This window comes from Heterocephalus glaber, unplaced genomic scaffold, assembly GCF_053883595.1.
Source record: "Heterocephalus glaber isolate CG9 unplaced genomic scaffold, H.glaber_assembly_v1.0 deba00001577, whole genome shotgun sequence".
Taxonomy (NCBI): Eukaryota; Metazoa; Chordata; class Mammalia; order Rodentia; family Bathyergidae; genus Heterocephalus; species Heterocephalus glaber.
Genome location: NW_028258358.1, coordinates 8,415,359 through 8,443,334, shown reverse-complemented (window position 1 = coordinate 8,443,334; position 27,976 = coordinate 8,415,359). Strand labels below are relative to the sequence as shown.

General features: G+C 36.2%; 2 protein-coding genes across 2 annotated transcripts in view; one reads left to right on the top strand and one right to left on the bottom strand.

The window, feature by feature from the left end:
• Pibf1 (progesterone immunomodulatory binding factor 1) overlaps positions 1 to 260 on the bottom strand; it is a 220,034-nt gene extending 219,774 nt beyond the window's left edge. Inside the window, exon 1 of the mRNA XM_087192882.1 lies at positions 126 to 260. The gene's annotated coding sequence lies outside the window, so the exon portion shown is untranslated. The remainder of the gene's footprint in view (positions 1 to 125) is intronic.
• Positions 54 to 25,883, top strand: Dis3 (DIS3 exosome endoribonuclease and 3'-5' exoribonuclease). The gene is made up of 21 exons (XM_087192881.1): positions 54 to 281; positions 826 to 983; positions 2,827 to 3,020; positions 3,131 to 3,204; positions 4,627 to 4,794; positions 5,671 to 5,835; positions 6,903 to 7,016; positions 7,210 to 7,347; positions 7,829 to 7,975; positions 8,502 to 8,618; positions 8,848 to 8,949; positions 9,907 to 9,971; positions 10,059 to 10,143; positions 17,335 to 17,462; positions 20,164 to 20,250; positions 21,000 to 21,156; positions 22,697 to 22,911; positions 23,015 to 23,183; positions 23,416 to 23,574; positions 24,261 to 24,383; positions 25,026 to 25,883. Exons 1-21 carry the CDS (start codon positions 54 to 56, stop codon positions 25,107 to 25,109), a joined length of 2,877 nt encoding a protein of 958 aa, XP_087049007.1. The 3' UTR covers positions 25,110 to 25,883.
• Positions 25,884 to 27,976: the final 2,093 nt, after the last annotated feature.

Below are 27,976 nucleotides of genomic sequence, written 5' to 3'. Positions count from 1 at the left end.
GCGCCGGAAGCGTGCTGTGGCGGTCTGGACCCCGCCGCTGACCGCGAGGCGAGATGCTCAAGTCCAAGACGTTCTTAAAAAAGACCCGGACGGGCGGCGTGCTGAAGATCGTGCGCGAGCATTACCTGCGCGATGACATCGGCTGCGGGGCTCCCGGGTGCGCGGAGTGTGGCGGGGCGCACGGGGGCCCGGCGCTCGAGCCGCAGCCCCAGGACCTGGCGAGCAGCCTCTGGCCGCGGCCTCACTACCTGCTGCCTGACACCAACGTGTTGCTGCACCAGGTGCGTCGGCTGGCGGGCGTGTGGCAGATAGGGAAACAGGCCGGGGGAGGTGGGTGTGTGACAGTGTCACAAATTTAGGAGAGGCACGCCCGTCGGGACTCACGCTTACTCTTTCCCAGGCTGAAGCTCTTTCTTTTGCTTCCTCTCCCTTCAGTTTTTGGAGTTTTAAAATCCTAGACACGTTAATTTTCTAACTCCTGGTGTCTCTTCTACCTTAGATTGATTATAAGTGCCTGGAAGCCGGAGACCTGGGCTTCTGAGGCTTCCAGCTTGCGACCCCCAGGCATCTTGTAAGTGCCTACGAACAAAAACTATGTGGGCCACGTATTTCTTTATTAATAGCCTTAATACTACGAAATTTTGGTCTCTTTCTGCGTGCTCTTTTCTGATAGGCCTGAAGGGTTAAGTGACTTGTCACTTTTTGTATAGCAAAATAATTCGATGGCCTAATAATTGCCAGTGTTTTTAAACTGACAGTTTTATATTTGACAGAAACAATTTCTAAATAAAAATAGGAAAAAGTAACTTTTTTTTTTTTTTTAAGATCGATGTTCTGGAGGACCCTGCTATCAGGAATGTAATTGTGCTACAAACAGTTCTCCAAGAAGTGAGAAATCGAAGTGCCCCTGTATATAAAAGAATCCGGGATGTGACTAATAACCAAGAAAAGCATTTCTATACATTCACTAATGAGCACCATAGGTAGGAGGAGAAGTATATTAAGTATCACAAATCATAACTAGATAAAATTTGACAAGATTCCTACGAGTAATTTGTGACATTGTTGAAGATAAACCATAGTTCCCTATGCTCTTTGATTCTTACACAGCTGTATGGGACATATTGCTCAGTGGATCTCACTAAGGTCACCCAGGCATTGAGGTCAAGCCTAGAACCAAGATCTACAGACTCTTAGGCTATAATACTAGTTATTTTTATTTCTACAATGTATTCATTTTAAACTGATTTTAGCATGAGATAAGCCTAGCTTCTTGGAATACTGTATTATGTGGATAACCAACACAGGGTAATAAAATAAAGAATATGAGTTTGTGAAGGAAAGATTTAAAAATATAAAGCAGATTTATTTTTAATGGGCTTTAAAATTTTTAAGCTGATACGTTACAGCTGAATCACACTGAGGATTAGATTAAGAAATAGAATTCTTTGTTATGTTTCAGGTTGAAGACCTTTGAACTCGATGTGTGGTCTTAAAAATATATTGCCTATTTCTGATGTTACATAAATAATCTATGATCTAATCTGTGACACTATTCAGTCAGTTTCTCACCGTTGACACTGTTGATATCTTGGACTGGATAGTAGTTTGTTGTGGGCAAGCTGTTGTATATATTGTAAGATATTTAACTGCATCCCTGGCCTCTACCCACTGTGTGACAATACCAATCTTCCCCCTCCGCTACCACTACCACTGAGTTGTAACATGTAGCATTTCCAGACATTGCCATATGGTCCCCTGGTTGGCGGGTGGGGTGAGGCGAATTCAAGCCCTGATTGAGGAAAACCGAATTAGACACTAGTTGTGGTGATGAAATCCCATCAGATTTGCACATGAAAAAAACATTAGTTCTCAAGTTTCTTATACCCCCAAATTAAATATTGCTCTTATAAAAAACATCAATAAGGCACTTGCCCATTTTTATGCCTTGTACCTTCTCACTACCAGTAACAGGAAAATATTTGCTTTTCAGTGCCAAAGACCAAGTTTTGATGGAGTGTGTTCATCAGATTCCTAAATGGGTTAGCAGTTTTGTTAGTTCAAGTATTGTAAATAGGCCTTTGTGCTGGGATTGATGGGAAGACTCTTAGGACAATAGCAAATCTAAGATTTATTTACTCAAGTCATATTAAACCTAAATTCAAATTTATGGCCACATCTTCACTTACAAGCTTAAAGCATTGGTAGGTGCATTTAATGGTGGAGAATAAAAATAATTCTTAAAATCTGTTAAATAAGTCTGAAATTGAATCTATTTAAACACCAGAGGCTATTCTACTGAATTTTGTTACTGTGCTTAAATCTGGCTTTGAAGAACAAGAATAGACAAATGCTGTCATAGTTCAGAGTGGATAGTCTTCGAAGGAACACGTAATCCTCACTATATCTGGTCTTTCAATCTCTAGTTAGTCTTTGCCTTTTATTGAGTGTGTATCATGGATAATTTATTTTTAGGAATTTTTGTGTTAATCCACAGTTCAAATGAAGTGTTATCACATCTACAGAATGTTTTAGTTTGTTTCAACAAGTTATTTAATGTCCCAATATGAAGTATAAATTCTGATCTTGAATTGTTCTTTTTGTGAAGTGAAACTGTATAAAGCTTTTTACTTATAACATTTTTCTTCTTTTCCAAGCAAATTGTTGTTTTAAAAACTTACCTATAAACATCTTGTTTATTTCTCTGATATATGTCTGCACAATTAAAATAGATACATATTGACTTTTCAGTTTAGTGGTTGAGTGCCTGAAGTTTTTATGTGTTGTTTCTGTTGATTTCTTTTTATTTTTTCCCTTTACATATAGAGAGACCTATGTAGAACAAGAACAAGGAGAAAATGCTAATGATAGAAATGATAGAGCCATTCGAGTAGCAGCAAAATGGTACAATGAACATCTGAAGAAAATGTCGGCAGAAAATCAGCTGCAAGTTATCTTTATAACCAATGATTGCAGAAACAAAGAGAAAGCTGTAGAAGAAGGAATACCAGCATTCACATGTAAGCCTAAAAGTAGAAGCATTTACTGTATATTTGCAAGTTCATATAAAAATTATCATTAGGCAAGTCATTTGAATTCATTAAGAACAACCTGTTAACTTATTTTTCAGGTGAAGAGTATATAAAGAGCCTAACTGCTAACCCTGAACTCATAGATCGTCTTGCTTGTTTGTCTGATGAAGGGGTATGTGTCAGTTTGTTCTGTTTTGAAAAGTGAAAATATTAAAATAGCCACCTTGGGATATGAGGCTTACAGCTACCTTATTTAAAAATTGGAGTATCAATAAGCTGGAATTGGAGTAGGAATTAGATTATAAACAGTAGGAGTGAATGTAATAAGTTTATTAACATGCATTCCTAAATGAATTAACTTTCTAAAATAAGGCCTGGCACATTTTTGATGACAAAATGAATGAAACCCATGTTTGATTTGTAAGTAAGTACTAGATGTTTAAGAAATAAAGTGGTGAGCAGTGCAAGTTCAAATTGGCGAGTTCGGAGAAATAAAGTGGCGAGTTCAAAGGGGTAGGGAAGGGAATCAGAAGAAATAGAATAGAAAGAACAGCACCAGATAATGAGGAACTAGAATGTATTCTGTAGATCAGTAATTGAAAGTGTCTTATAAAGATCTTCCTAAAAGTCTGCTGTAAAGAAGATAACAGATAGGATTCTGACCTCCCTATTTCATATGGCAGAATTAGAGAAATTAAGGCCATATGAGAATATGGATAGGGAGGGAGCTTATTTGTAAGAACACTACTGTCAGTGTGAAAGACACTGCATTGTTACCTGTGGCAAGGGTAGAGGCAGAGAGGTGAGTAAAGAGGTTACTGCAAAGACCAATGTGAGGGGTATTGCTAAAGGAATAATCAAACTCTGAACCTTCATTTTTTTTTTTTTTATAAACCATTTTTTTTTTGTATTTAAAAAATGTATTTAGCAATAATGATTTCATGGCATTGTTATAAGGATTGAATGAGATAATGACAACATTAATGAAGTTTTTATCTCAGTGCCTGAGACGTAGCTATAGTAAATGTAAATTTACTATTGAAATTAATATAGTAATTTATTATATTATTATAAATTTACCATAGTAAATTTACTATAGCTATTATTAGAGAAATAGTGTTATAGAATAGGACATTATGTATCCATCCAGTCTTTATGACATTTTTCCTGTCCCTTCTTGTCTTTAGCTACTTTACAAAACTACAATGAAGTGAGAAGATGTAAGTTGCACTTGATTTTTGGAATATTGTACAGATTTAGGATTGCGCTGTGTGATGTGTAGCCACTAGTGCATGTGGATGTTTAAATTTTAAAATTCAGTTTCTCAGTTGGTAATAGGCACCTATCGATTGCTCAAGAGAAAATTGTATCTAGTGGCCATTGTATTGGATATCACAAAAAGAATATTCTTTGCTTCAAAGAAAGTTGCTTTTGATAGCAGTGGTCTAGAAGAAGCACTATGCTATATTCGCTCAGGTCAGAGTCCTATATACTATAATGTGAGTTTTTAAAAGTTACCTGATAGTTTTGATAGTTCTCTACTGAGTGAACAGAAAACTTACTAACTGCATCTTTTGGTTTTCTTATTTCATAGAATGAAATAGAAAGTGGGAAAATAATATTTTCAGAGCATCTTCCCTTAAGTAAGCTACAACAGGGTATAAAATCTGGTGTATACCTTCAAGGAACATTCAGAGCTAGCAGGGAAAATTACTTAGAAGCTACAGTATGGATTCATGGAGACACTGAAGAAAATAAAGAGGCAAGTGTGCAAATTTTTATACACTAAAATGCTTTTTGTTATATTCTTTAATAAATATTTAACGTATTTTTTGAAAATTTTTAAGTTTGCCTTACATTCCTAATTTATCACATTGAAAGAAGTCATATATACTAGTAGAATTAATCAGTTTTTAGGAAGTTGATTATTGAAGGAAAGAACTGTTAGCCCTTTTTTTTTTTTGAGAGGTCTCACTATGTAGTTTAGGCTGGCCTTGAACTCAGTGTGTAGCCTCAAGCTTGTGGTACTCCTCCTGCCTCAGCCCCAGCCATAGCCCACTTTTAAAAATAAAAATCTAATCATCAGGACCGGGGATTTAGCTCAGTGGTGCCGCCGCCTGCCTCGAAAGCGCAAGGTCCTGAGTTTGATCTCCGGTACCACACACACACACACAAAAATCTAACTATCAAATGATAAAAAATGAGATGCTTGTATTTTATATATTATGACCAATTATGGTAAATACTATTTGTATAACACTCAGAGGGCTTCCAGTGGTCACTGTTTGCCAGGTCACTGCTTTGCATGCAGTTTCATTTAATCTTCAGCCCAACCTATAAAAGTAGTTCTTGATTTTTCATTTCACCAATCAGGACTCTAAGATTTAGAAAGTTTAACTTTTCCCAGGGTTCTTGGTACTGTTGTAAGTTATAGTAGAGCCATGAGCACAACCCCTACTTTCTGACCTGTGTTTTTTCTACTTAATATGTAGATATTAAGAGTTTGTAACAAAGGAACACTATTAAAAAAAGAGAGAGAAGTAAAGATTACATAAAATATTTATAACATATATAAACTTCTATTAGATAGTTTCTCATTACTGCCATTAAAGTATTTGCTCTCTATTGTTTTAAACAGATAATTGTACAAGGACTTAAATATCTAAACCGAGCTATTCATGAAGATGTTGTGGCTGTGGAGCTTCTTCCCAGGAGTCAGTGGGTAGCTCCATCTTCTGTGGTGTTACAGGATGAAGGTCAAAATGAAGACAATGTGGAGAAAGAAGAGGAGAGAGAGCATATGGTATGAAACCATGCAGGGTTTACCTTTTTGTCTGGAACTTTGTACTCCTAAACTTGACATGTCCACTTTGGAGAAACTAAGTTTCATTGTTTTCAGATTATTAAATGAAATTATAGCTTTGTAGGTTCATTATATGTCATGAACATAGTTGATTTTTGGTTTTCTAAGTATATAACTAGTTTTCTTTTAATGTCATAATTTACTCAAATTGTTTAAATACAGAGACTATTAATTCGAGTTGAAAAGTGGAAATCTATGACATTCAGTATGGGATCTGAATTTGTGAGATATAAGTAAATAAAATTTCCTGACATGCTTTAATGTTGAAATTTCCTCAGCATAATGTGTTTCTGGGCCTTTGTATTTGAGCATGTTTAACTATTCCATCTTTCTTACTGTATTATGAAGAGAGTTCTTTATATTTCTTATGAACTAAGTCTACTTGAAATGACCTACTTATTTTCCTATTTTAGAATTATAAAAAACAATGTAGTTGAAATGCATACATTTGTAGTTCTTCCTTTTCCAGTTTTTGGAGTCTTACTGTAGCCACTAAGAGCCCTTTCAGATGAGATCAGGCATGTTCAGGGTGGTAAAGCTGTAGACAAGATCTCTTTCAAATAGAAGACATTCTTTAGGTTTTTGGATGAGAACCTTTAAAGTACATGTCTTTTTAAATGAATAATAAAGGTTGAAAAGTGAACGAGTCATCCTAGCCACACAGCTTCATGAATTAGTGTAAACTAGTGTAAAGCCCTAGTCTGCTAATTCCTAGCATTGTGTGTGCGTTATTTAGTGGACCCTTATTTAAAATTGAAAAGAATGAGTTCTGACATATTTATTTAGTTTTGTTTTGATTGTCCATTTTTTTAATGTTTTATCATGGAACAGTTTTCATGGTGTGTTTTGACATGTTCTTGCCTAGAATTTTGAAGTCCAGGGATTCTGTAGTTTTATGTCATAATTTACTACTTGACTATATTAGTGTCTGTGTACGTATTCTAATTTTGAAGGGAAGTCTCATTATACTTAAAAATAACTGAAGGTTTTTTATTTTTACATTTCAGCTTAAGACTGCTATAAATGAAAAAATGTTAAAGCCCACAGGTAGAGTTGTAGGAATAATAAAAAGGAATTGGAGACCATATTGTGGCATGCTTTCCAAGTCTGATATTAAGGAGGTGAGCAAAAGACATGTCCCTATTAATAAAAAATTATATTTCATAGAACTTGTAGCGCTCCTTTTGTACTTATTCTCATATTTTGTTTGTGTTAAAATCTTTTTTTCCTGAGTACTTGCCTAGCATGTGCAGTGCCCCAGGACTGATCTCAACACCACCAGAACAAACTTACTTTTACCCTGATTTTCTGTAGTCAAGAAGACATCTCTTTACACCTGCTGATAAAAGAATTCCCCGGATTCGGATAGAAACCAGACAGGCTTCTGCATTAGAAGGACGGAGAATTATTGTTGCTATTGATGGTTGGCCCAGAAATTCCAGATATCCAAATGTAAGCTTATTAAATTGTTGATTTTTCTCTTAGGATATATAACAATTTGTGAATAGTGTTCCTTTTAATGAAGACAGAATCTACTGTTATTTAGGATTTGTACAGAAACTTAGGGATATTTCACACAGTTACTAAGTAGAATGTCAAAATTAATTTTATGAAATTCCAATGTAAATCTTGTGGTTACTTTCATTCAAAATACCAACCTAAATGGATTCTAATCAACAGATTTTGAAACTGGAAGTTAGTAGAAAATAAATAGAAGTGTTGTGATACTAGAACTGAGCCCTGACACAGTTTATACGGTAAATTAGTAGAAAAGTCTTGTCATTTTCAGCTTTGAAGTTACCAATGAGTCATTTTAAAGAAGTTAAAAGAACATTTAGAAATGTAGGGTGATATATAAAATGCTAAGGAATTTAATACAGTAATGTAAAGTAGTTATAAAATATGTCTTTCTAATAAAACCTTTTGGCTTTAGGGACACTTTGTAAAAAATTTAGGCGATGTTGGAGAAAAAGAGACTGAAACAGAAGTTCTGTTACTTGAACACGATGTTCCTCATCAGCCTTTTTCCCAGGCTGTTCTTAGCTTTTTGCCAAAGATGCCCTGGAGCATTACTGAAAACGTAAGTTGAAAACAAGTAATAGTGACTAAATTATTATATCCCGGCTATTTTTAATTCCTATACTTGTTTTTAAATATAAAGAAACCATGGTCAGTCCTCCCCCACATTTAGCTAGATCAGCACTATTAAGTATCAATCATTTGCTTATTTACTGAAAGATAAACTTTTCTAGGTGGCAAGCACGACTAAATGTCAGATTTTTCAAAAGCATAAAAAAACCACTGGTTATAAATCACATGTGGTTGTCATCAAGAAATTAAAGTTACAAGGGCCGGGGATTTAGCTCAGTGGTTTCACCACCTGCTGTGCAAGCGCAAGGACCTGAGTTCGATCCCCAGTACCAAAAATAAAAAATGAAAAAAGTAAAAGTAGCAGTATAAAAAAAGAAATAGGTTTTAAAAAAAAAAGACCTATTTAAAAAAAAAAGAAATTAAAGTTTTGTCTATGCAAATACTGATTTCACAAGAGCTGTGTTGCAGTTGTATTATTGAACTAATTTTGTTCTTTATAATATGGCATTTTCTAGGACCTGAAAAACCGAGAAGACCTAAGGCATCTGTGTGTTTGTAGTGTGGACCCACCAGGATGCACTGATATAGACGATGCTCTGCATTGTAGAGAGCTCAAAAATGGGAATTTGGAGGTACTCACATTGTAATGACTTTCATATTGTCATGACTTTCTTACCCAAATAAACTCCTTGAGTTTATTTTCTTTTAATCGAATATAGAATGTGTGAATTAGTCATGTAAGGTAATGGCTACAAAAACTAATGGGTATGTGTTCTTAAATTTTTTCTCATTTAAACTCCATTTGGTATGTCTCCTCTACTAATAATTCATATAAAATCCTTTTACTTTTACCTTTTTAAGGTTGGTGTTCACATTGCTGATGTTAGCCATTTTATTAGGCCAGGAAATGCCTTGGATCAAGAATCAGCCAGAAGAGGAACAACTGTATATCTCTGTGAAAAGGTAGATACATTGAATTTAAACTGTTTTTAACTCTCATTTGTACTTTTGAATTCTTTAACAATCACAGTTTGAAATAGTATATAACTTAGCTAAAAGGAATATTGTACATGAAATAAAGTGGCTTAAATCAATGAAGACATTACAGTTTTTTGGTGGTTAGTAGTATAAATAACAAGTAGATGTAGTTGATAAAATTGTATAGTACAGTGGTACCTCAGCTCACAAACTTAATTTGTTCCATGATTCTGGAGAAGAAGTCACATATTCCTGTGGGTCATGTTTGTCACTTGATGAGAAGTTCACAAATGGAAGCAAAATTTTGCCGAGCCAAATTTTTCATCAACAGAAACATTTTTTTTTTTTTTTGGTACCGGGGATTGAACTCGGGTCCTTGCACTTGCAAAGCAGGCGCCAGAACCACTGAGCCAAATCCCCAGCCACAGAAATACTTTCGAACTGAGGTATTACTGTATTTTTCCTTTAGGTATGGTTCTCACAAATTTATAGAACCATTTTGAAAGTGAGGGGAAGGTTAAGCTTTGTTACAGATTCATGGTCGTAGCATTCCATATAGCTTTTTCCGATAAAAAATTTAGTTGCTCTCTCTTTTGTTTTAAAACAATGTGTAATTTGTTGTTAAGCACTGAGTAAGGTTCAATTATAGACTTGCTGGGCTTGTGTCAGTTATCAAATGCACAGATTTCAAACTTTGAGGACAGCTGGGTGGTTAGTATAGAGGATTTAAGCTTCGATTGGTATGAAATCCAATTTCTTTATTATTTGCTTTTGTAACAATTTTGTGTAAGTCTTTTTTACTTGATGTTTTCTTAATTCTACTAGTGAAAACACCAGAACACTCCTTTTTTCTTCTTGTTCAATTAATGCTATTTGAGAATAGAACCTAAAATATACATACGGATATAGCTAAGTAATCAGAGACTCTTTTATCTTTTACAGAGGATTGACATGGTTCCAGAATTGCTTAGCTCTAATTTATGTTCCTTAAGGTGTAACGTTGACAGGTACTTGTGCATGCTTTTTCATAAGAATGTTGTATTTACTATTTTAACTGGTTCACATCAACAAATATTGTCTGTTTTTACCCATAGGCTGGCATTTTCATGTATTTGGGAAATGAATCACAATGCTGAAATCTTAAAAACAAGATTTACCAAAAGTGTCATTAATTCAAAGGTTAGTTTCATGGCTTGTTTCTTTTTTTTTTTTTAAATAATTATAAACTATACACATTTTTATTAAAAATTCCCGTCAGCATTTGTTAATTTTCTTAGACTAACTTAATTTTTGCTGTGCTAGGTGTTTGATAAACAGTTGCATGTGAATCTCATTCTTTTCCTAGTAAATTTGTTGCCATTACATTTGATAAATGATATACTGTTAGACTCTTTCTCAGCCACACTGAGCATGATTTTTTTTTCCTCCAATTTTTTTTTTTTTTAATTTTTTTTTGTATTAAATTCTTTTATTGGTACATTGTAGGTATACAACACAATTACATTTCTCATTGGGAATTGTACCTTTACATAATGCATCTTGGTTTTCTTATTTTTTCCCCATTCCTAGCCCTCCCTTCACGCCCTCCACCCTTCCCTATTTACAAAGACTTTATTTCCATTTTTTCCATTTCTCAGCATTTTTCCTTTCCCTTCTTTCCTTTCCCCTGCTCCTCCCACTACCCCTACCCCTTTGGACCTTTTCTTCCTATTTTACATTATCGATTATTCATTCTAATCATTGGTACATTTTACGTATACAATATAGTGACATTCATCATTGGAAATTTGCACCTTTACATAGTCTCTCTTGGTTCTTATTTTTCACCCTTGCCCAGCCCTCCAACCCCTCCAGTCCTCCCTATTTACAAAGATTTTGTTCCTATTTTTCCATTTTCTCATATTAATCCCACTCCCTTCTATCCTTTCCCCTAGCCCTCCCACTTCCTTCCCCTTTGCCCCTTTTCTTCCTATTTCACGTTACCTATTATACATTTAGTCCTTATTTACACTTTCAGTTTCTCACACCAGAGAAACTATTTGGTATTTACACATGTGTGTCCTATTTATTTCAGTTAAGAGTATCACCTCAATGTGCATCCACTTAGCTATAAATGTCTCTAATTTCTCATTTTTTTATGGCTGAGTAGTACTCCATTTTATAAAAACAGCCACATTTTCTTTATCCAGTCTCCAGTTGATGGGCATTTGGGCTGTTTCCAAGTTTTAGCTATTACAAACTGCGCTGCTATGAACATGGGCGTACATATATCACTGTGGTATGATTCTTTTAAATTCTTTGGGGAAGATCCCCAGCAGTGGAATAGTGGGATCAAATGGGACTTCCAGTCCTAGTTCTTTGAGGTATCTCCATACTGATTTCCACAGTGCTTGCACCAGTCTACACTCCCACCAGCAGTGGAGAAGGGTTCCTCTTTCCCCACAGCCCTGCCAGCATTTGTTATTGGTTGATTTCATGATAGCAGCCATTCTTTCTGGAGTGAGGTGGAATCTCAGCATTGTTTTCATTTGCATCTCTCGAATGACCAGTGATGTTGAACATATTTTCATGTATTTATTTGCTATTTCTACTTCTTTGTCAGAGAAATGTCTGTTCATTTCAGGTGCCCATTTTCAGATTGGGTCTTTAAATTTGGGAGGTCTGATCTTTTTAAGTTCTTTATAGATTCGAGATAGTAGACCTTTGTCTGAGGAAGAGCAGGTGAAGATTTTTTCCCACATTGTGGGTTGTCTCTTCAAACTGCTGTTGGTTTCTTTTGCTGTGCAGAAGCCTTTTAATAAGAAGAGATCCCACTTGTTGATTGTTTGTGCTAGTTCACGGGCAACTACGGTTTTGTTCATAAAACTTTTCCTACACCGATGTCTTCAAGGGTTCTACCTAACCTCTGTTCCAACTGGTTCAGAATTTCTATTTTAATATTGAGATCTTTAATCCATTTTGATTTTAGTTTAGTGCATGGTAAGAGATATAGGTCTAGTTTTAATCTTTGGCAAGTTGAAGCCCAATTTTTCCAGCACCATTTATTAAAGAGGCTATCTTTCCTCCGGTGAGGGTGTTTGGCTCCTTTGTCGAAGATGAGATGGCTGAGTGTGTCTGGTGTTGTTTCTGCATCTTCTAATCTGTTCCATTGGTCCTCAAGCCTGTTTCTTTGCCAGTACCATGCTGTTTTTATCACAGTAGCTTTGTAGTATAGTTTCAGGTTGGGGATTGTGATACTCCTTACCATGCCTCTGTTACCTAGAATTGCTTTTGTTATTCTGGGTCTCTTCTTGTTCCAAATGAATTTTTGGATTGGTTTCCTCGAGCTCTATGAAGCATGCTTCTGGGATCTCAATTGGAATTGCATTAAATCTATATAGCAGTTTTGGAAATATGGCCATTTGCACTATATTAATCCTTCCTACCCAGGAGCAGGGGATGTCTGTCCATTTTCTGATATCATCTTCAATCTCTCTTTTCAGAGTGCCATAGTTTTCAGAGAAGAGGTGTTTGATTTCTTTCGTTAGGATGATTCCTAGGTATTTCAGTTTTTTGGATGCTATTGTGAAAGGAATTATTTGCCCTATTTCTCTCTCAGTGAGTCTGTCATTCGTGTAGAGGAAAGCTATTGATTTTTGTGTGTTGACCTTGTAACCAGCTACTTGACTGAATTTGGTGATTAGAAGACTTTTGGTGGAGTTCTTGGGGTCTTCTACATAGAGTATCATGTCATCTGCAAATAATGACAATTTGACTTCTTCATTACCTATCTTTATTCCTTTTATTTCTTTCACTTGTCTAATTGTCGTGGCTAATGTTTCCAGAACTATATTGAACAAGAGTGGTGATAGTGGACATCCTTGTCTTGTTCCTGATTTGAGTGTGAAGGATTTCAGTTTTTCACCATTTAGTATGATATTGGCTGTTGGTTTTTCATCGATGGCTTCTATCAGTTTGAGGTAGAGACCATCTATTCCAATTTTTTGGAGGGTTTTTATCATAAATGCATCTTGGATTTTGTCAAAGGCTTTTTCTGCATCTATGGAGATAATCATATGGTTTTTGTCCTTGGCTCTATTGATACAGTGTATTACGTGGATTGATTTTTGTATATTGAACTATCCCTGCATCCCTGGGATGAATCCCACTTGATCAGGGTGTGTGATCTTCTTGATGATCTTCTGCATTCTATTTGCCAGTATCTTATTAAGGATTTTTGCATCTATGTTCATTAGTGAGATTGGCCTATAGTTCTCTTCTTCGGTTGGGTCTTTCTCTGCTTTGGGGATCAAGGTGATGCTTGCTTCCAGGAATGAATTTGGGAGTATTGCTTCCCTTTCAATTTCATTGAAGAGTTTAAACAGTAGTGGCAGTAGTTCCTCATCGGGGCCTGGGCTTTTCTTAGTTGATAAGTTTTTAATTACATTTTCAATTTCATTGGTTGATATTGGGTTGTTCAGAATTTTTAGGTCTTCTTCGTTCAACTTTGGTAATTCATATGTATCTAGGAATCTGTCCATTTCTTCTGTGTTGTCCATCTTATTGGCGTATAGGTTCTGGAAGTAGGTATTGATGATCCTGTGGATTTCTGCTGGGTCTGTTGTAATTTCACCCTTTTCATTCCTAATTCCATGGATTTGGGCCTTTTCTTTCCTTTTTCTGACAAGGTTGGCTAAAGGTTTGTCAGTTTTGTTGATTCTTTTGAAGAACCAACTCTTGGCTTCATTGATTTTTTTGTATCATTCTCTTAGTCTCCATTGCATTGATTTCTCCTCTGATCTTTATAATTTCTTCCCTTGTATGAGCTTTGGGGTTGTCCTGCTCTTTTTTTTCTAGAAGCTTGAGGTTCAGCATCAGGTTGTTTAATTGGGCTCGTTCTGTTTTCCTAATGTGCGTATTCACTGCTATGAATTTCCCTCCTAAGACTGCTTTCATTGTGTCCCATAGATTCCGATATGTTGTATTGTCATTGTCATTTAATTGAAGGAACTGTCTGATTTCTTCTTTAATTTCCTCTGTGACCATTGGTTATTCAAAAGTGTGTTGTTCAATTTCCACGTGTTCATGAAATTTTTTGAGTTTCTTTTGCTATGGATCTCCAATTTCATCGCACTATGGTCTGATAATATACAGGGGATAACTTCAATTCCTTTGCACTTACTTAAACATGTTCTCTGTGTGAGTATGTGGTCTATTTTGGAGAATGACCCCTGTGCAGCTGAGAAGAATGTGTATTCTGATTTTGTGGGGTGGAAGACTGTAAACATCTGGTAAGTTCATTTGTTCAAGAGTTCGATTGAGTTCCAGTATTTCATTACTTATTTTTAGTCTAGTTGATCTATCTATTTGTGACAGTGGGGTGTTGAGGTCCCCCACTACAATTGTATTAGTGCATGTATGACTTTTCATGTCCGTTAGTATTTGTTTTATATAGTTGGGTGCACTAGTGTTTGGTGCATAGATATTTATGATTGTCATCTCTTCCTCTTGGATTCTTCCCTTTACAAGGATGTGGTGTCCTTCTTCGTCTCTCTTCATCAGTGTTGGTTTGAAATCTACTTGATCTGCCAAGAGGATAGCTACTCCTGCTTTTTTTTGGGTTCCTGTCACATGGAGTATTGTTTTCCACCCTTTAACTTTCAGTCTGTGAGTTTCCTTTTGAATTAAGTGTGTTTCTTGTATGCAGCATATTGTTAGATTTTGCTTCTTGACCCATTCTGCCAGTGTATTTCTTTTGATTGGTGAATTGAGACCATTAATGTTGTTGGTTATAACTGAAACGTATTGACTTGTCATTGCCATGACTTTTTCTTTCTCTTGGGTTCTCCCCCTTTACATTTAATTTCTTGTCATGCCAGATGGGTTCATTCTGCTTTGCTTCCTGGGGTTGTGATCCTCAATGTCTGTTCTTAGGATATTGTGTAAAATTCTTTGGAGTGCTGGTTTGGTATTCACGAAGTTCCTAAGGTGCTCTTTGTCATGAAAGTATCTTATTTCTCCATCCATTTTGAAAGATAGTTTTGCAGGGTACATCAATCTGGGTTGGAGGCTGTTTTCTTTTAGGGCTTGGAATATGTCACTCCAAGGTCTTCTTGCCTTGATGGTTTGTGTTGAGAAGTCTGCTGTGATTCTGATGGGCTTTCCTTTGTATGTGATTTGTTTCTTTTCTCTAACTGCTTGGAGAACTTTGTTCTTCTGTTGTGTTTCTGGAATCTTAACAATTATATGCCTATGTGTAGATTGTTTTTGATCAAGGCTATTTGGAGTCCTATATGCCTCACTTATCTGTATGTCAAGCTCTTTTCCCCTGCTTGGGAAGTTTTCTGCCATTATTTCTCTGAAGAGATTTTTTATGTCATCTGCACTCTCTCCTGTTTCTTCATTGAGCCCAGTCAGTCTTATGTTATTCTTTGCATCATCTAGCAGCTGCTGGATTGATTTCTCATGTTCCCTTATAATTTTGAAGCAATTTTTCTTTCCCTGGTCACTAATTGCAATCTTATCTTCTATATCTGAAATTCTGTCCTCACATTGGCTCATTCTGCTCTGTAGACTTTCCATGGAGTTTTTCATCTCCTGGAAATCTATTTGGATCTGTTTTATGGATTCCATTTGTTTCTTATGTTGGGATTCCATCATGTTCCTGAGCTACTCTCTAGATTTATTAATGATGTCTTGCACTAGGAGCACAATTTCTCCTGTTATCTGAGAAATTACTTCTGATTTCATTTTTTCCAGATCCCCTTTTGTTGCCAGTTCAGTGGGTCCAGGTATCAGAGTGTTCCATCTCATTTTCCTTTGGGGTTGCTGTAGGTGATCTGGAAGTCTGGTTTGGGACTTATTTATGTGTTTTCTCATTTCGACTGGGGCGGGGGGGCTGTTAGCGCCTACACGGATTACCTCCTCTGAGCTGGGAGTGGTGGGACAGGGGCCAGGAGCAGCGATAGGGATGGTGACCCAAAAGCCCTTTCCTGTGGGCTGGGAGCAGTGGGAGGAATGGTGGCCGGGAAGCCCCTTCCTCTGGACCAGGAGCAGTGGGATGGCGGCTCAGAATCCCCTCCCTCTGGGCCGGGAGTGGTGGGAGGGATGGTGGCCTGGAAGCCCCTTCCTCTGGGCCAGGAGCAGCGGGACAGAAGGTGGCCCAAAAGCCCTTTCCTCTGAGCTGGGAGCAGTGGGAGGGATAGTGACCGGGAAGCCCCTTCCTCTGGACCAGGAGCAGTGGGATGATGGCTCAGAATCCCCTACCTCTGGGCTGGAAACAGTGGGACTCAGTACCTTGTTCTGGTGGTCTGGTGTCCTCTGCGTCTTTGTAGGTGGAACCAGGTTGCTGCCTATCTGCAGCAGGGTGATTCGGTGTCTTCCGTGTGACTCAGGACCTCGGTAGGGCATGCACAGACCCTCCTGTGTGCAGCGGGCTTATTTGGCATATTCTGCATGACTGGGGACCTCCGTAGGGCGTGGGCAGACCTGCCTGTCTGCAGTGGGCTGATTCGGGGTGTTCTGTGTGACTCAGGACCTCAGTAGGGCATGGGCAGACCTGCCTGTCTACAGCGGGGTGATTCGGCGTATTCCGTGCAACCTCATGGCTTGTTTCTAATGTTTAAAATCTTTGATACTTTTAACAGTTTCCTGGATTGTTGTGGAAAAGTTTTACTTGTAAAGATGTATTTTTCTTATAAAGTCAAAGCTAGTTTTGTGCTGTCTTCAGTTATTTGCTTAACTTTTGATGTTACTCAGAACATAGTTTAGTTTATGTGGCAGTATCCTGTATTCCGAAACAATAGAGCCAATATTTGAGAAGACCAAATGATGATTTTATGTCCAACTGAGGACATAATTCATATTATTTCTACTTAGAAATGGTCACTGTTTTACAATTTGCATATATATCGTCTTCTGGTTCACATTTTTCTCAAGGAAATGATGTTAAAAATCATAGTTGGATTCTGAGATCATGCTCAGAGAGAATGGAGCCCCTGGGAACTTTCCCCCAGGTCCTCTTATATTTTCCCTCATTTTTCCCTAAATATTTTTCATTGAATATGCACTAATTGAAATATAAAAGTAGTTAAAGCCTAAGCAATTTAGTACTATTTTTCTTTGCTTAATGTAAGTTTGCTTATGTAATACCTCAGATAAGAGATAATGAACCCAAAATCATAGGTGTGAGGTATAAGTATTATAAGCTGTGAATTTTTCTTGCTCTGGTTTTCTGAAGTCATAGATATTTTTATGGATACATGAGATAATATGAATACATGAGATAATATGAATAAGTAGTAAAATGAGATAAAATGTGATTTAAATACTAAGCCATATTTTATCATTTATGAGAGTTATATTAACATAAGAGTGTTTTTCTTTTTTTAGGCTTCTCTTACTTATGCTGAGGCCCAGATGAGAATTGATTCAGCAACCATGAATGATGATATTACCACTAGTCTCCGTGGACTAAATAAACTCGCTAAAATTCTGAAAAAAGGAAGAATTGAGAAAGGGTATATTTCAAAAATATCTATTAAGATGTATCTTAATTCGTTTACTATGATATTGAGATAACTTGTATTCCTTGGAGTGCTTGAGTTTTGACAGTGCTGAATTATTTAAAATAGGCTGATTCGAGACTTAAGTGGAGACATCTCATTCCTTCTGGCTAACTTTTAAATATTAGCGGCTTGATTCTGGACTAATGTTGTTTAGAAGTTGTCTTAGTTACTTTCTCATTGCTGAGACAAAATACCCAACACCCACAAGTTAAAAGAAGCAAAGTTTATTTTGGCTCACAGTTTGTAGAGGTTTCAGTTCATAGTTGGCTGGCTCTGAGGTAGGGTGGCATGGCAGAGGAGAAACAGTTCATGGTGTGGCAGGCAGAAGGCAATAAAGCAGCTAGAAGTAGCAGCAGCAAGCCTACCTTCCTTCTGACCCTTTATATTCCATCCAGGCTATAAGCCTAGTGATTGGTACCATCCATACCCAGAGTGGGGCTTCCATTATCCACAGTCTTAATCTCAGTATTGTACCTATAATCCACATTCACACACCCTAATCAAGCCACCTTCAAAACTCCCCACCTATGACCGCTTTAGGCTTTAAGGGGACATCTAGATACAAACCATAACAGAAGTTGTTGTGCTGAAAAATGTTATGAGTTTAAAATTCTTTAAGAAATTTCAGGAAGGCAAAAACTCCTTAAGATTTCTATGGATTGTTTCCAACTTTCAATAGAAATGGTTTCCAGATTATTTGTTTTCAAGTGTTTTAAGTAATTGCACATAAAGTCCTTATTGTACTTTAGAGTTGGAAAGATTATACACTATTCAAGATTGTGTCACGAGCAGCTCCTAAATAGTTTTTGTTGGTGATAGCAAATTCTACTTCGGCACTATTTCATAAAATACGCCTCTTTACATTTAAGTTCATTAAAATTAATTAATTTTCCTTTATCGCACCAGCCACATGTGCAGTGTTGAGTAGCTACATGTGGCTAGTGACTACCATATTTGACAGGGCGACTATAGGATGTTTTTATCAATTAAAACATTTCTACTGTACAGTGGTGTTCTAGGGGATTATGCTTAGCCATTACTGTTTCTCACACCTCAGCTTTGTTTTTCCATATAATCTCAATATCCAATATGAGATTGTTTAAGGATTACTTATATGTGTTAAAACCCAACAGATCCTATCAAACTAGAGCAAAGCTATTGCTCAAGCTTAAGTAAGCTGGATATAATCAGATTTTCTTAGGATATTAAGTAACATTTGGCAAATTTTTTTTTTTTTTGTACCTAGGATCAAGCTCAGGACCTTGCACTTGCAAGGCAAGTGCAGTGCTGTTGAGCTAAATCCCCAGCCCAGGCAAATGTTTTTATTGCTGTTTTCTAGGATATTAGGCTTCAGAAACAAATTTATATAAAGAAATTGTTTTAAAGTTTTCTTTCAAAAGCAAAGTAGGGCATAGCTTAGTAGTGTAGTGCATAATTACCAGGTATGAGGGCCTGGGTTCCATCTCTAGCATCATAAGTGAATGGATGAATGCAAAGTAAACAAAACACAAGCTGAAGCCATTGTTTATTCTGGTATTTTTATAGTAAGAGGTACAAATTTGTATTTGTAACTAGCATTTCAAAAATAGGAATTTTTTTACTCTCAACACTAGTTTTTTCTAAGTATACTGTCATTTATTAGTAAAAAGATAGCATTGAATTTCTCAGTTTTAGAATAGAGAAAACAGTGACCTCTTTGACCTTTAACTACTAATACTCTTGAGTAGAAATAACTTTTTTACATGTCCTGTGAAGAAAGAAAAGGTCAATATGTAATTAGTATTGGATCCGATGTACAATCTTGTAAGTACCATATGACAAAAAAGGAATACTTAAGATTCCTTTTCTAGTGTTCCTTTTGTAGCCTTTCTAATAAAGATGAGGAGTAGAGGATGAAAAGGACTTAGAATCTCACTTAACTTGCTTCATCTCATTTTGTTCCTCTATCATTGTCCAAGATTGCCTAGCCTTATGAAAATTCTTACTTTCAGGTTTATTGGATCTGACTTAACGAAACTAGTTTCAGGTATAAACATTAGGTTTATGTGTGTAGCGTTTTTGAGAATTACTTTTCAAAGGAGAACTTGGCTACTCATTAAATGAACCATTTATGCAGATCTTTAGGATAGTACAGTATCTTACACATGGCACTCAAATATGAATAGCCATCAGTCCTTGTTACAGATTGGGAGTAGTAGTTTATAAATCTCCTCTGTTACTTGAGTTTATGTAGAATATACTTAATAATGGCATCTTCTGATGTTATTAACCAATATGTGGCAAGATCCCTTTGCCTGTCTGTTTTCCTCAACTCGATACTGTACGTGTTTTCCATAGTAAATAAAATTCTGCCTGTCATCTTTATGATTGCAAAGTTATGTAGCTCAGTAAAACCTTAGCATTGGGTACAGAATATATTCAAGCTCTCAGAAGCATAGGAACTCAGATTTTCTTATGGTGCCATTCTCTTGTTAAATTAATTTTAAATCTATGAAATACTAAGTTGTTCTTGAAAATAGAAGGTAAAAACCTTCAAATGAACAACTCTTGTATGCTTGATATATAATTTTTCTATTTTAAAGGTATCATTTCCAGAGTTTTGTTTTCGTTACTGGCTCACTTGACTTAATTCACCTCTTTAATTTTTATTTAGGGCTTTGACACTTTCTTCTCCAGAAGTTCGATTTCACATGGACAGTGAAACTCATGATCCTATAGATCTGCAGACCAAGGAACTTAGGTGTGTGATTTTGTCTGATGGACAGTAGATAAAATTTTAAGTATAGTATCTAATATTTACATTAATAACAAGACATTTATATTCAGAATGTCTATTTGAGTTATGATTTTTCTGGATTTTTCTTGGTTTATGAAATTTTTGGAAAAGTAAATAATGCTTACTTTACTTTTACTATATAAAACTGGAATGGTTAATAGAAAAATTTCTAACTTGACTTGCTTTTTCTTGTTTTGCTTGGTGTCTTGATTTGACTTGATTTCAGTAGTAATAGTTACAGTAAATAAAAGAGTGCGCCGATTAAATACTTACATATTTAGTACAAAGTACACAGAGGTATGACAAGAGTAGTGATAAATCTCTCAAGGCAGATAATTTATTAAACTAGGTTTTAACATTTATAGAATGCTTATACAGGTTTATAGAAAAGATATCAGAATGATTAAAGTTTTAAAGTCATATTATATGGATTCAGATTCTGATAAAGATAGTAAAGCTTTCATTTTTTGAGTGCAGTTTGTAAAGTCTTATCTGGCATAATATTTTACTTACAGTGAATGCACAAAAAAGGAATTAGCGTAGTTAGCATAGAACAGAACAAGACATAGTTACTAAAAATACACACGTGCATGTATATGTTTGTGTAGGATAAGCTTCCATTTTCTTGTTGATAGAAAAGGGAACTTGAGAGTAAGTAAGATATAAGGAAGGCTCAGATTCTTTTTCTTGTTTAATGTCTTTCTCCATTGCAGAGAAACGAATTCCATGGTGGAAGAATTTATGTTACTTGCTAATATCTCTGTGGCAAAAAAAATTCATGAAGAATTTTCTGAACATGCTCTGCTAAGAAAGCATCCTGCCCCACCCCCATCAAATTATGAAATCCTTGTTAAGGCAGCTAAGTCCAAGGTAAGATCACCTAGTTTAAAAATTATATTTGTGTTATGGTCTAACCATTGTACTAAAGAATTTGTATTCACCTCTTCATAAAAGTTTTGTTGTTTCTTGAAGTAAAATTTGCAAGTCATTATTTTGCTGAAAAAGAAATCATCTCTCTTGATTATGGTTGTCTCTTCCTACATTGATATTAATATCATCTGCTTAATAAAATCCTTTAATGTCTTTAAGGGCACCAACGCTACCCAACGTACCCAACGCTAAAGCCAGATGTTCTAATTTAGGCTATTATTTGCAGTATCCTCTACACAAAGTTCTGTATCTCTGTCCTTTTTATATATCTTCTTTGAACTGCCTGTCTTAAGAGATTAACTGTTTTGTTTCTCTTCAATTCAACTCAGTTTTGCCTTCTTTATATCATGTCTCTTTAAAAAAGACAACTGTTTATTGCATACATGGAAAAGAGGAAGAATGTAGAAAAGGCAATTTTATTTTTCAGCCCTTGCCTCTGGTTAGTAGGCTTTCCTTTACGTTTTCTTACCTTAGGGCAATGCTAACTTATTTTGGTTTTCCTCCTATTATGATCAGGCTTCATGTTTACCACCCATCAAGAGATCTTCAAAGGGGCAGCAGTGGGTCTCAGGACACTATTCGAACAAACTGATATTATTTCCAGATTTAGCTCAGACCTTCATTCTGTATCTGCCCTTCCTGTATTCATCAGAACTAAACCTGCTTCTCTGCTGTAAGGATTACTCTATGTGTTAGGAGATTTTTCTCATTGTCTTCCTAAAACCTAGCTAGAGGAAGGAAGATGTAAATATGTTTGAATGATCTCCCTAAAGTGGAATAAAGTGGCTGCTTTGTATGAAAAATCTGGAAAGAAGAAAGGAGACACACTGAAAAGTATTTTTTTACCCTGACAGATAGTAGCAAGCACAAACTAAACTCAGAAATAGCACTACTGTTGCTACCATCCTTCTGTCCTTTGGAACCTCAGTACCTTCAAATGCACTCAGGAAATTTTAAACTTTGGTATTGTACAAAACAATTATTACATAATATAAAGTTACTTTTAGTCCTACTAGCTAAAAGATAAAGCGTGTGAGTCCAAATTATCTGGTGAAAACCACAATACTATGTTCACTCAGACTACAGTATTTAGGCTTTTTGCTGTTGTTTTGTTTTGCTTTTCTTTTGTGATGTTGGGGATTAAACCCAGGGCCTTCACACTGAGATACATTTCCCCCCTTTTGCTGTTTTTGTTTTTGTTTCTGAGATAAGTCTTGCTAAATCATTAATTGCCCAGGCTGTGCTCAAACTTTTGATTTTCCTACTATGCTGTGATTACAGGTGTGCGCCACCACACCTGACTAGTTTTATTTTTGAAGACATGATATTGTTTGTTTGCTTGTTTTTCCCCGGTACTGGGAATCAAACTGGTGTTTGTGAGGCAGGTGCGATGCCACTGAGCTACATCACCAGCCCCGACATGATATTATTGATATAGAAATGTTTCATATGATATTTTTCTCCTCTCTTTCACACACAGAATTTGGAAATCAAGACTGATACAGCCAAATCATTGGCTGACTCTTTGGACCGAGCTGAGTCTCCTGCTTTTCCATATCTAAACACTCTGTTAAGAATACTGGCTACTCGCTGTATGATGCAAGCTGTGTACTTCTGTTCTGGAATGGATAATGATTTCCATCACTATGGCTTAGCATCTCCAATATACACGCATTTTACTTCTCCTATCAGAAGGTATTTTTTCCTTATGAAATTAAAGGAAATAAAAGTTAATTTTGAATTTAAAAGGTACCTTTTAATACTAATTTGCTATGCTTATTCTCCTTTATACATCTAGGTATGCAGACATCATTGTTCATCGGCTGTTGGCTGTGGCTATCGGGGCTGACTGTACTTATCCAGAGTTGACAGACAAACACAAGCTTGCAGATATTTGTAAAATCCTCAATTTCCGGCACAAAATGGCTCAATATGCTCAGCGTGCATCAGTGGCTTTTCATACACAGGTATTTATTTGGCTTCTATTGGTAATTTTTTTTTTCTTTTTTGGTACTGGGGATCGAACTCAGGACCTTGCCCTTACCAGGCAGGCTCGGTGCTGCTGAGCTACATCGCTGGCCCACTATCAGTAATTTTCTGAGAAATGTTTTGTTGTTGAATTTTTATTTAATTTCAAAGTTATTTTTGTGAATTTCAAAATATTATAAGACATTTAAATAAGACTATGTTATTTTACAGTTATTTTTCAAAAGCAAAGGAATAGTAAGTGAAGAAGCCTATATCCTCTTTGTAAGAAAGAATGCTATTGTGGTGTTAATTCCAAAGTATGGTTTAGAAGGGACAGTTTTTTTTGAAGAAAAGGACAAACCAAAACCACAACTTGTTTATGATGATGAGGTACAGTATTTCTAATGTTTTATTTTCTTGGGATGGGAGAATTGTCTTTGACAGTTCACAAATGGTAATTATACTGTGTAAAGTTACTTTCTCTAAAGAATTGAGTCTCCAAATACATGCCAGATTATCCACATGTAACTGTGCCAGCTAAACTATGGTTTTACTCTCAAAATTTCTCACCTCATTATATCTTCCCATATACAAATGTTGTCCTTCATTTCTTTCTTTTAGGGTATGTAAAGTTTTACTCTTAAGTGGACAGATAAAATAGAGGAATAATGGTTGCTTATAGCTCAAAGAAGGCATACTTTTCATTTTGTAACTTCCACTGTCTCTTATTTGACACACTCCTAGTTCCATAAACATAGTAGAATTACAGTTCTGAAAGAATATTTAATAATCTAATAATCCAAGTATTTTGTGTTCCTGAACTGTGCCAAGAATTTGCTCATTAGTGGGGTGAGAATCCTGAGATTAGTGAATGTATATTGGGCCTACTTTAAGGAGAGGAGGAAGTGTACAAATAAATAGGTGATGTTTATATAGGACTGCTAGGTTTGTGCTTTTACTGAATACATGCTTAATAAAAGTAATTTTTAGGTTTAAACTTTTACTATGAAAGGTAAACTATAAACAAAGCCTTGAGTATGAGAAGCAATTAAAATAAAATACAATTTATTTTTCAGACACTTTCACTTAAAATAGAAGGGACGGTGTTCCATGTGTTTGACAAAGTTAAAGTGAAAATCATGTTAGACTCATCTAATCTTCAGCATCAGAAAATCCGAATGGCCCTGGTAGAACCACAGGTGAGACCAAACTCTCCAGTTCCCATATTATGATAGAACAGTGTGTTTTGTGTGAGAGATGTAGTTGTTATTTTTGTGCAGTGTTAGGATTTGGTAAATAGTGTATCCAAATATTTTGCAAAGCACACTCTGTTTTCTCACAGATTTCCCCAGGCCATAGGGTCCCAGACATCTGAGATTCTTCTGAGGTCCTTGGTGTCAAAATGCCTACATCAAAGACCTTTCAGGCCTTTTCCCTAGTTTTGTAATATGCACTTTTGAAGAGCAAGTGTATGTGTTTCACCTGAGACATTGGTTCTTATCCTGTGTCCTGCCCCAATACACCTGAGGCCTCTGGTGTTCTTACCAGTGTCTACATTGGGTAAACTGGACATAAAAAAGAACTTAAGAGTTAAGAACACTGTCCAAATAAGCTTCTCTCCTATTCAGATCATGTCTACCATTTACATTTCTGAACCACTATTAACTTTCTGTGTAAAATATGAATATTGTGTGCATAACCTTTTATAGCTCCTTTTCCCCCACTCTACCCCTACATTTTTTAAAAATTGAAGGGGCAGTTAGAAAGGGGAAGATGAGAGTGAGATTTCTTTATTATTTTATACTTTTCATCAATCACCTTACTTTCCTTGTTTGCATTAGATACCAGGAATAAGCATTCCGAATGAGATTTCAAACATGGACATTAATGAACCAGAGGAAAAGAAGAGGAAGCTTGAAAAATAGCTACTTTCAACAGCAAAGACTTCCTTTATAAAAACAAATAACTTGAGAGAATACTTCTGAGCCTCTGTGATAGTTTGTTACTTTTAAATTCATTTTAATAATGTCAGAAATTTGCATTTTTATTGAACTGTTGACTGTCTTATCATACTACTTCGTTTTTAGATTGAGCAGAACTATTTATGCAGAAAAATTCAATTGAATATCCATCACTTAAATCATGACAGGATAGCACCTTCAGGGATCTGTAAAGACCATTTAAATGGAGCACTCATCTGCTCATTGAAGAGATTAATTTTGCATAAGTACGTTGATTATTTAAATTTTTTTTAAAAACTATTTCCCTACAGAAGGAAATAGGCAAATAACAATTCTTCCTAAATTTTGAAAGCTGTCAGTGTTTGGTACATAATCTCCTTTGCCATTTTAATTTTCCAAACTTACACAGCAAGTATTTCCCCACTATGATAAAAAGTCTCTTGTGGTCCTTGAAAGGCTGTGAATATTTGGGAATTGGTAGGAAGACAAACAGGATATTTTGACCTGACTGGGAAAACAGTTTTTTGTTACCAGGTAGTAAGTGCGATCATCATCCTTGACCTTCAGCTCCAAAGTCTCCCCAAAAGATATTAAAACTTAGAACAGATGGTACTTGAAATGTCTCCTCCTTGTTACTTATAAAAAACAGACAGTGGCTTTTAAATTGCAATTGTATCAGATTGTATAGGAGAAAGAGAATTGTATTAAGGACATATTAAAAGGAACCTATTAAAATAAGCATTTGGTGTACCAGATTGACTACTTCCCTTGCTAACCACAGATTATAGCAAATTGGTATCCTCAAGAATACTTTGAGAAGGGGCCAGGGATTTAGCTCAGTGGGGCTGTGCCTGCCCCAAAAGCACAAGGTCCTGAGTTTGATCCCCAGTACTGGGGTGGGGGAATACTTTGAGAAAGGCTTACTGTAAAACAACTCTTTACTTAGTACCCCCGGTACTGGGGATCAGACTCAGAACCTTGGGCTTGTGTGGCAGGTGCATTACCACTGAGCTAAATCCCCAGCCCTTAGTCAATTTCTAAAGCACTCAAAGTGCACCTTTCATCACCAATCAAGTAAACTAGTGCCTTCAAAGAATTTACAGTATAATGAAAAGACTGGCAAATAAGTCAACAGGCATATTAAGTATATGTAATGCTATAACTACAGTTATTGACAGTCATGTGGGCTATCAGTAATTGAGGCGGACTTGTTTCACTGAAGAAAGATAACCTCCAGTAGACTTTGGTCTGTATAAAATGAATAGGTGAGTGACTGACACAAAGCAGGGATGTAAAGGGCCTACTCTGCTATTAGCTCTAGACAGTATTTGAACAAATGAGTATGGCTGGGTTCCATTAAACCCTTATGGGTTAAGTTTCACATGGTGTTTATGTGTCCTTAAGTATTAAGTTTCCTCTGCCACCTATTTAAAAATTGTTTAGCTAGGCTATAGTTTACTTGCAGTAGACAAAAGAACTTTTTGCCAAAGTAAGGCTCTTACTACCTTTATGTGTCCTATCTTTCCACATTTTGGGAGGCATCATTTAGGAGAATGGTAATCAGACCTAAGTCTCAATTCAGTAAAGATGAGAAAGGAACCTTGGTATTTCTTCCTAAGGCCTCTGATTTTGGTAATCTGAAATGTTTCTAGTAGTGCCAGTTCTTATGCTAAGCAGCTTATATAGATACACAGTGGGCCCTCTATCTGGGTTGTGAATCTACACATTGGAAATATTCAGGAAACTATACTATACTAAAAACTATACTAAACCTGTATGGGCATTTTTTTCAATACAGCATGACTTCACAGCATTTAAATGATACTCAGTATTATAAGGACTGTGGAGTTTATTTGAAATGTATGGTGGGATATGCACAGGTTATATGCAGAGACTGCCTTTTTATAGGGACCTGGGCATCTACGTACTTTCCTATCCAGAGGGCCCTGGCACCAGTTCTCCATGGATACTGAGGCATGACTCTATTTTACTCAAAACTCAAAAAGCCTTGTTAGGCAGACTGTCCTCCCCTTTTAAGAGATGAAAAAAATTGAGGTTTATGGTCTAGATCAAGTAGTGGACAGGAGAGATTTGATTCTAGATTATAATCATGACATTTCTTGACCTGTGCTATTAAAAAATAGTACCTAGGGTGGCTCCTACTCTTAAGGGTCCAGAACTCTCATACAGAGCAGTTGTTTTTCAGGTAAATTTTTATCGAGTCTAAAGCCTGTGTGATTACGGCAAGAAGGAAGATTTTGTTGTCATGCAAAGGTTAGCAATAAGCTTACAAGGTATGGAACACTCCACAGAATAAGGAAATGACAGTGATAATATATCTTTATTTTCTAGGGCTGATGATATTCTTTGAATGAAAAAGGTTTTTTTAAAGTAGTAAATACAAATACACATTCTCCACAGGTATTTCCAAACATATACCCATCTACTGCCAATAAGAAATTTTTTGAAAATAGCTATTTTATGTGTATCCCCAACTCTTCACAGTTGTGAGCTCAGCAGGAATTCCACTGTTCCCTAGTTCCAGTGTTTGTCTAATACTCTGTTCTTTTTCTTTCCCTAGCCAAGTCTGAACTGCAAAGGCTGTGCCTGCCTTAGGAATAGAGGTGTAATTTATTCTCCCACATTTACTCACAGATAGCAATACACATGATGATGCTGTTATTACTGCCTTTCTAGTATTTAGATTTTTTTTTTTTTTTTGGTACCAGGGATCCAACTCAGGCCCTTGCGCCTGCACAGCAGGCAGCAAAACCGCTGAGCTAAATTCCTGGCCCAAGATTTTTTAAAGTATTAACTTGAGCTACAGGAAA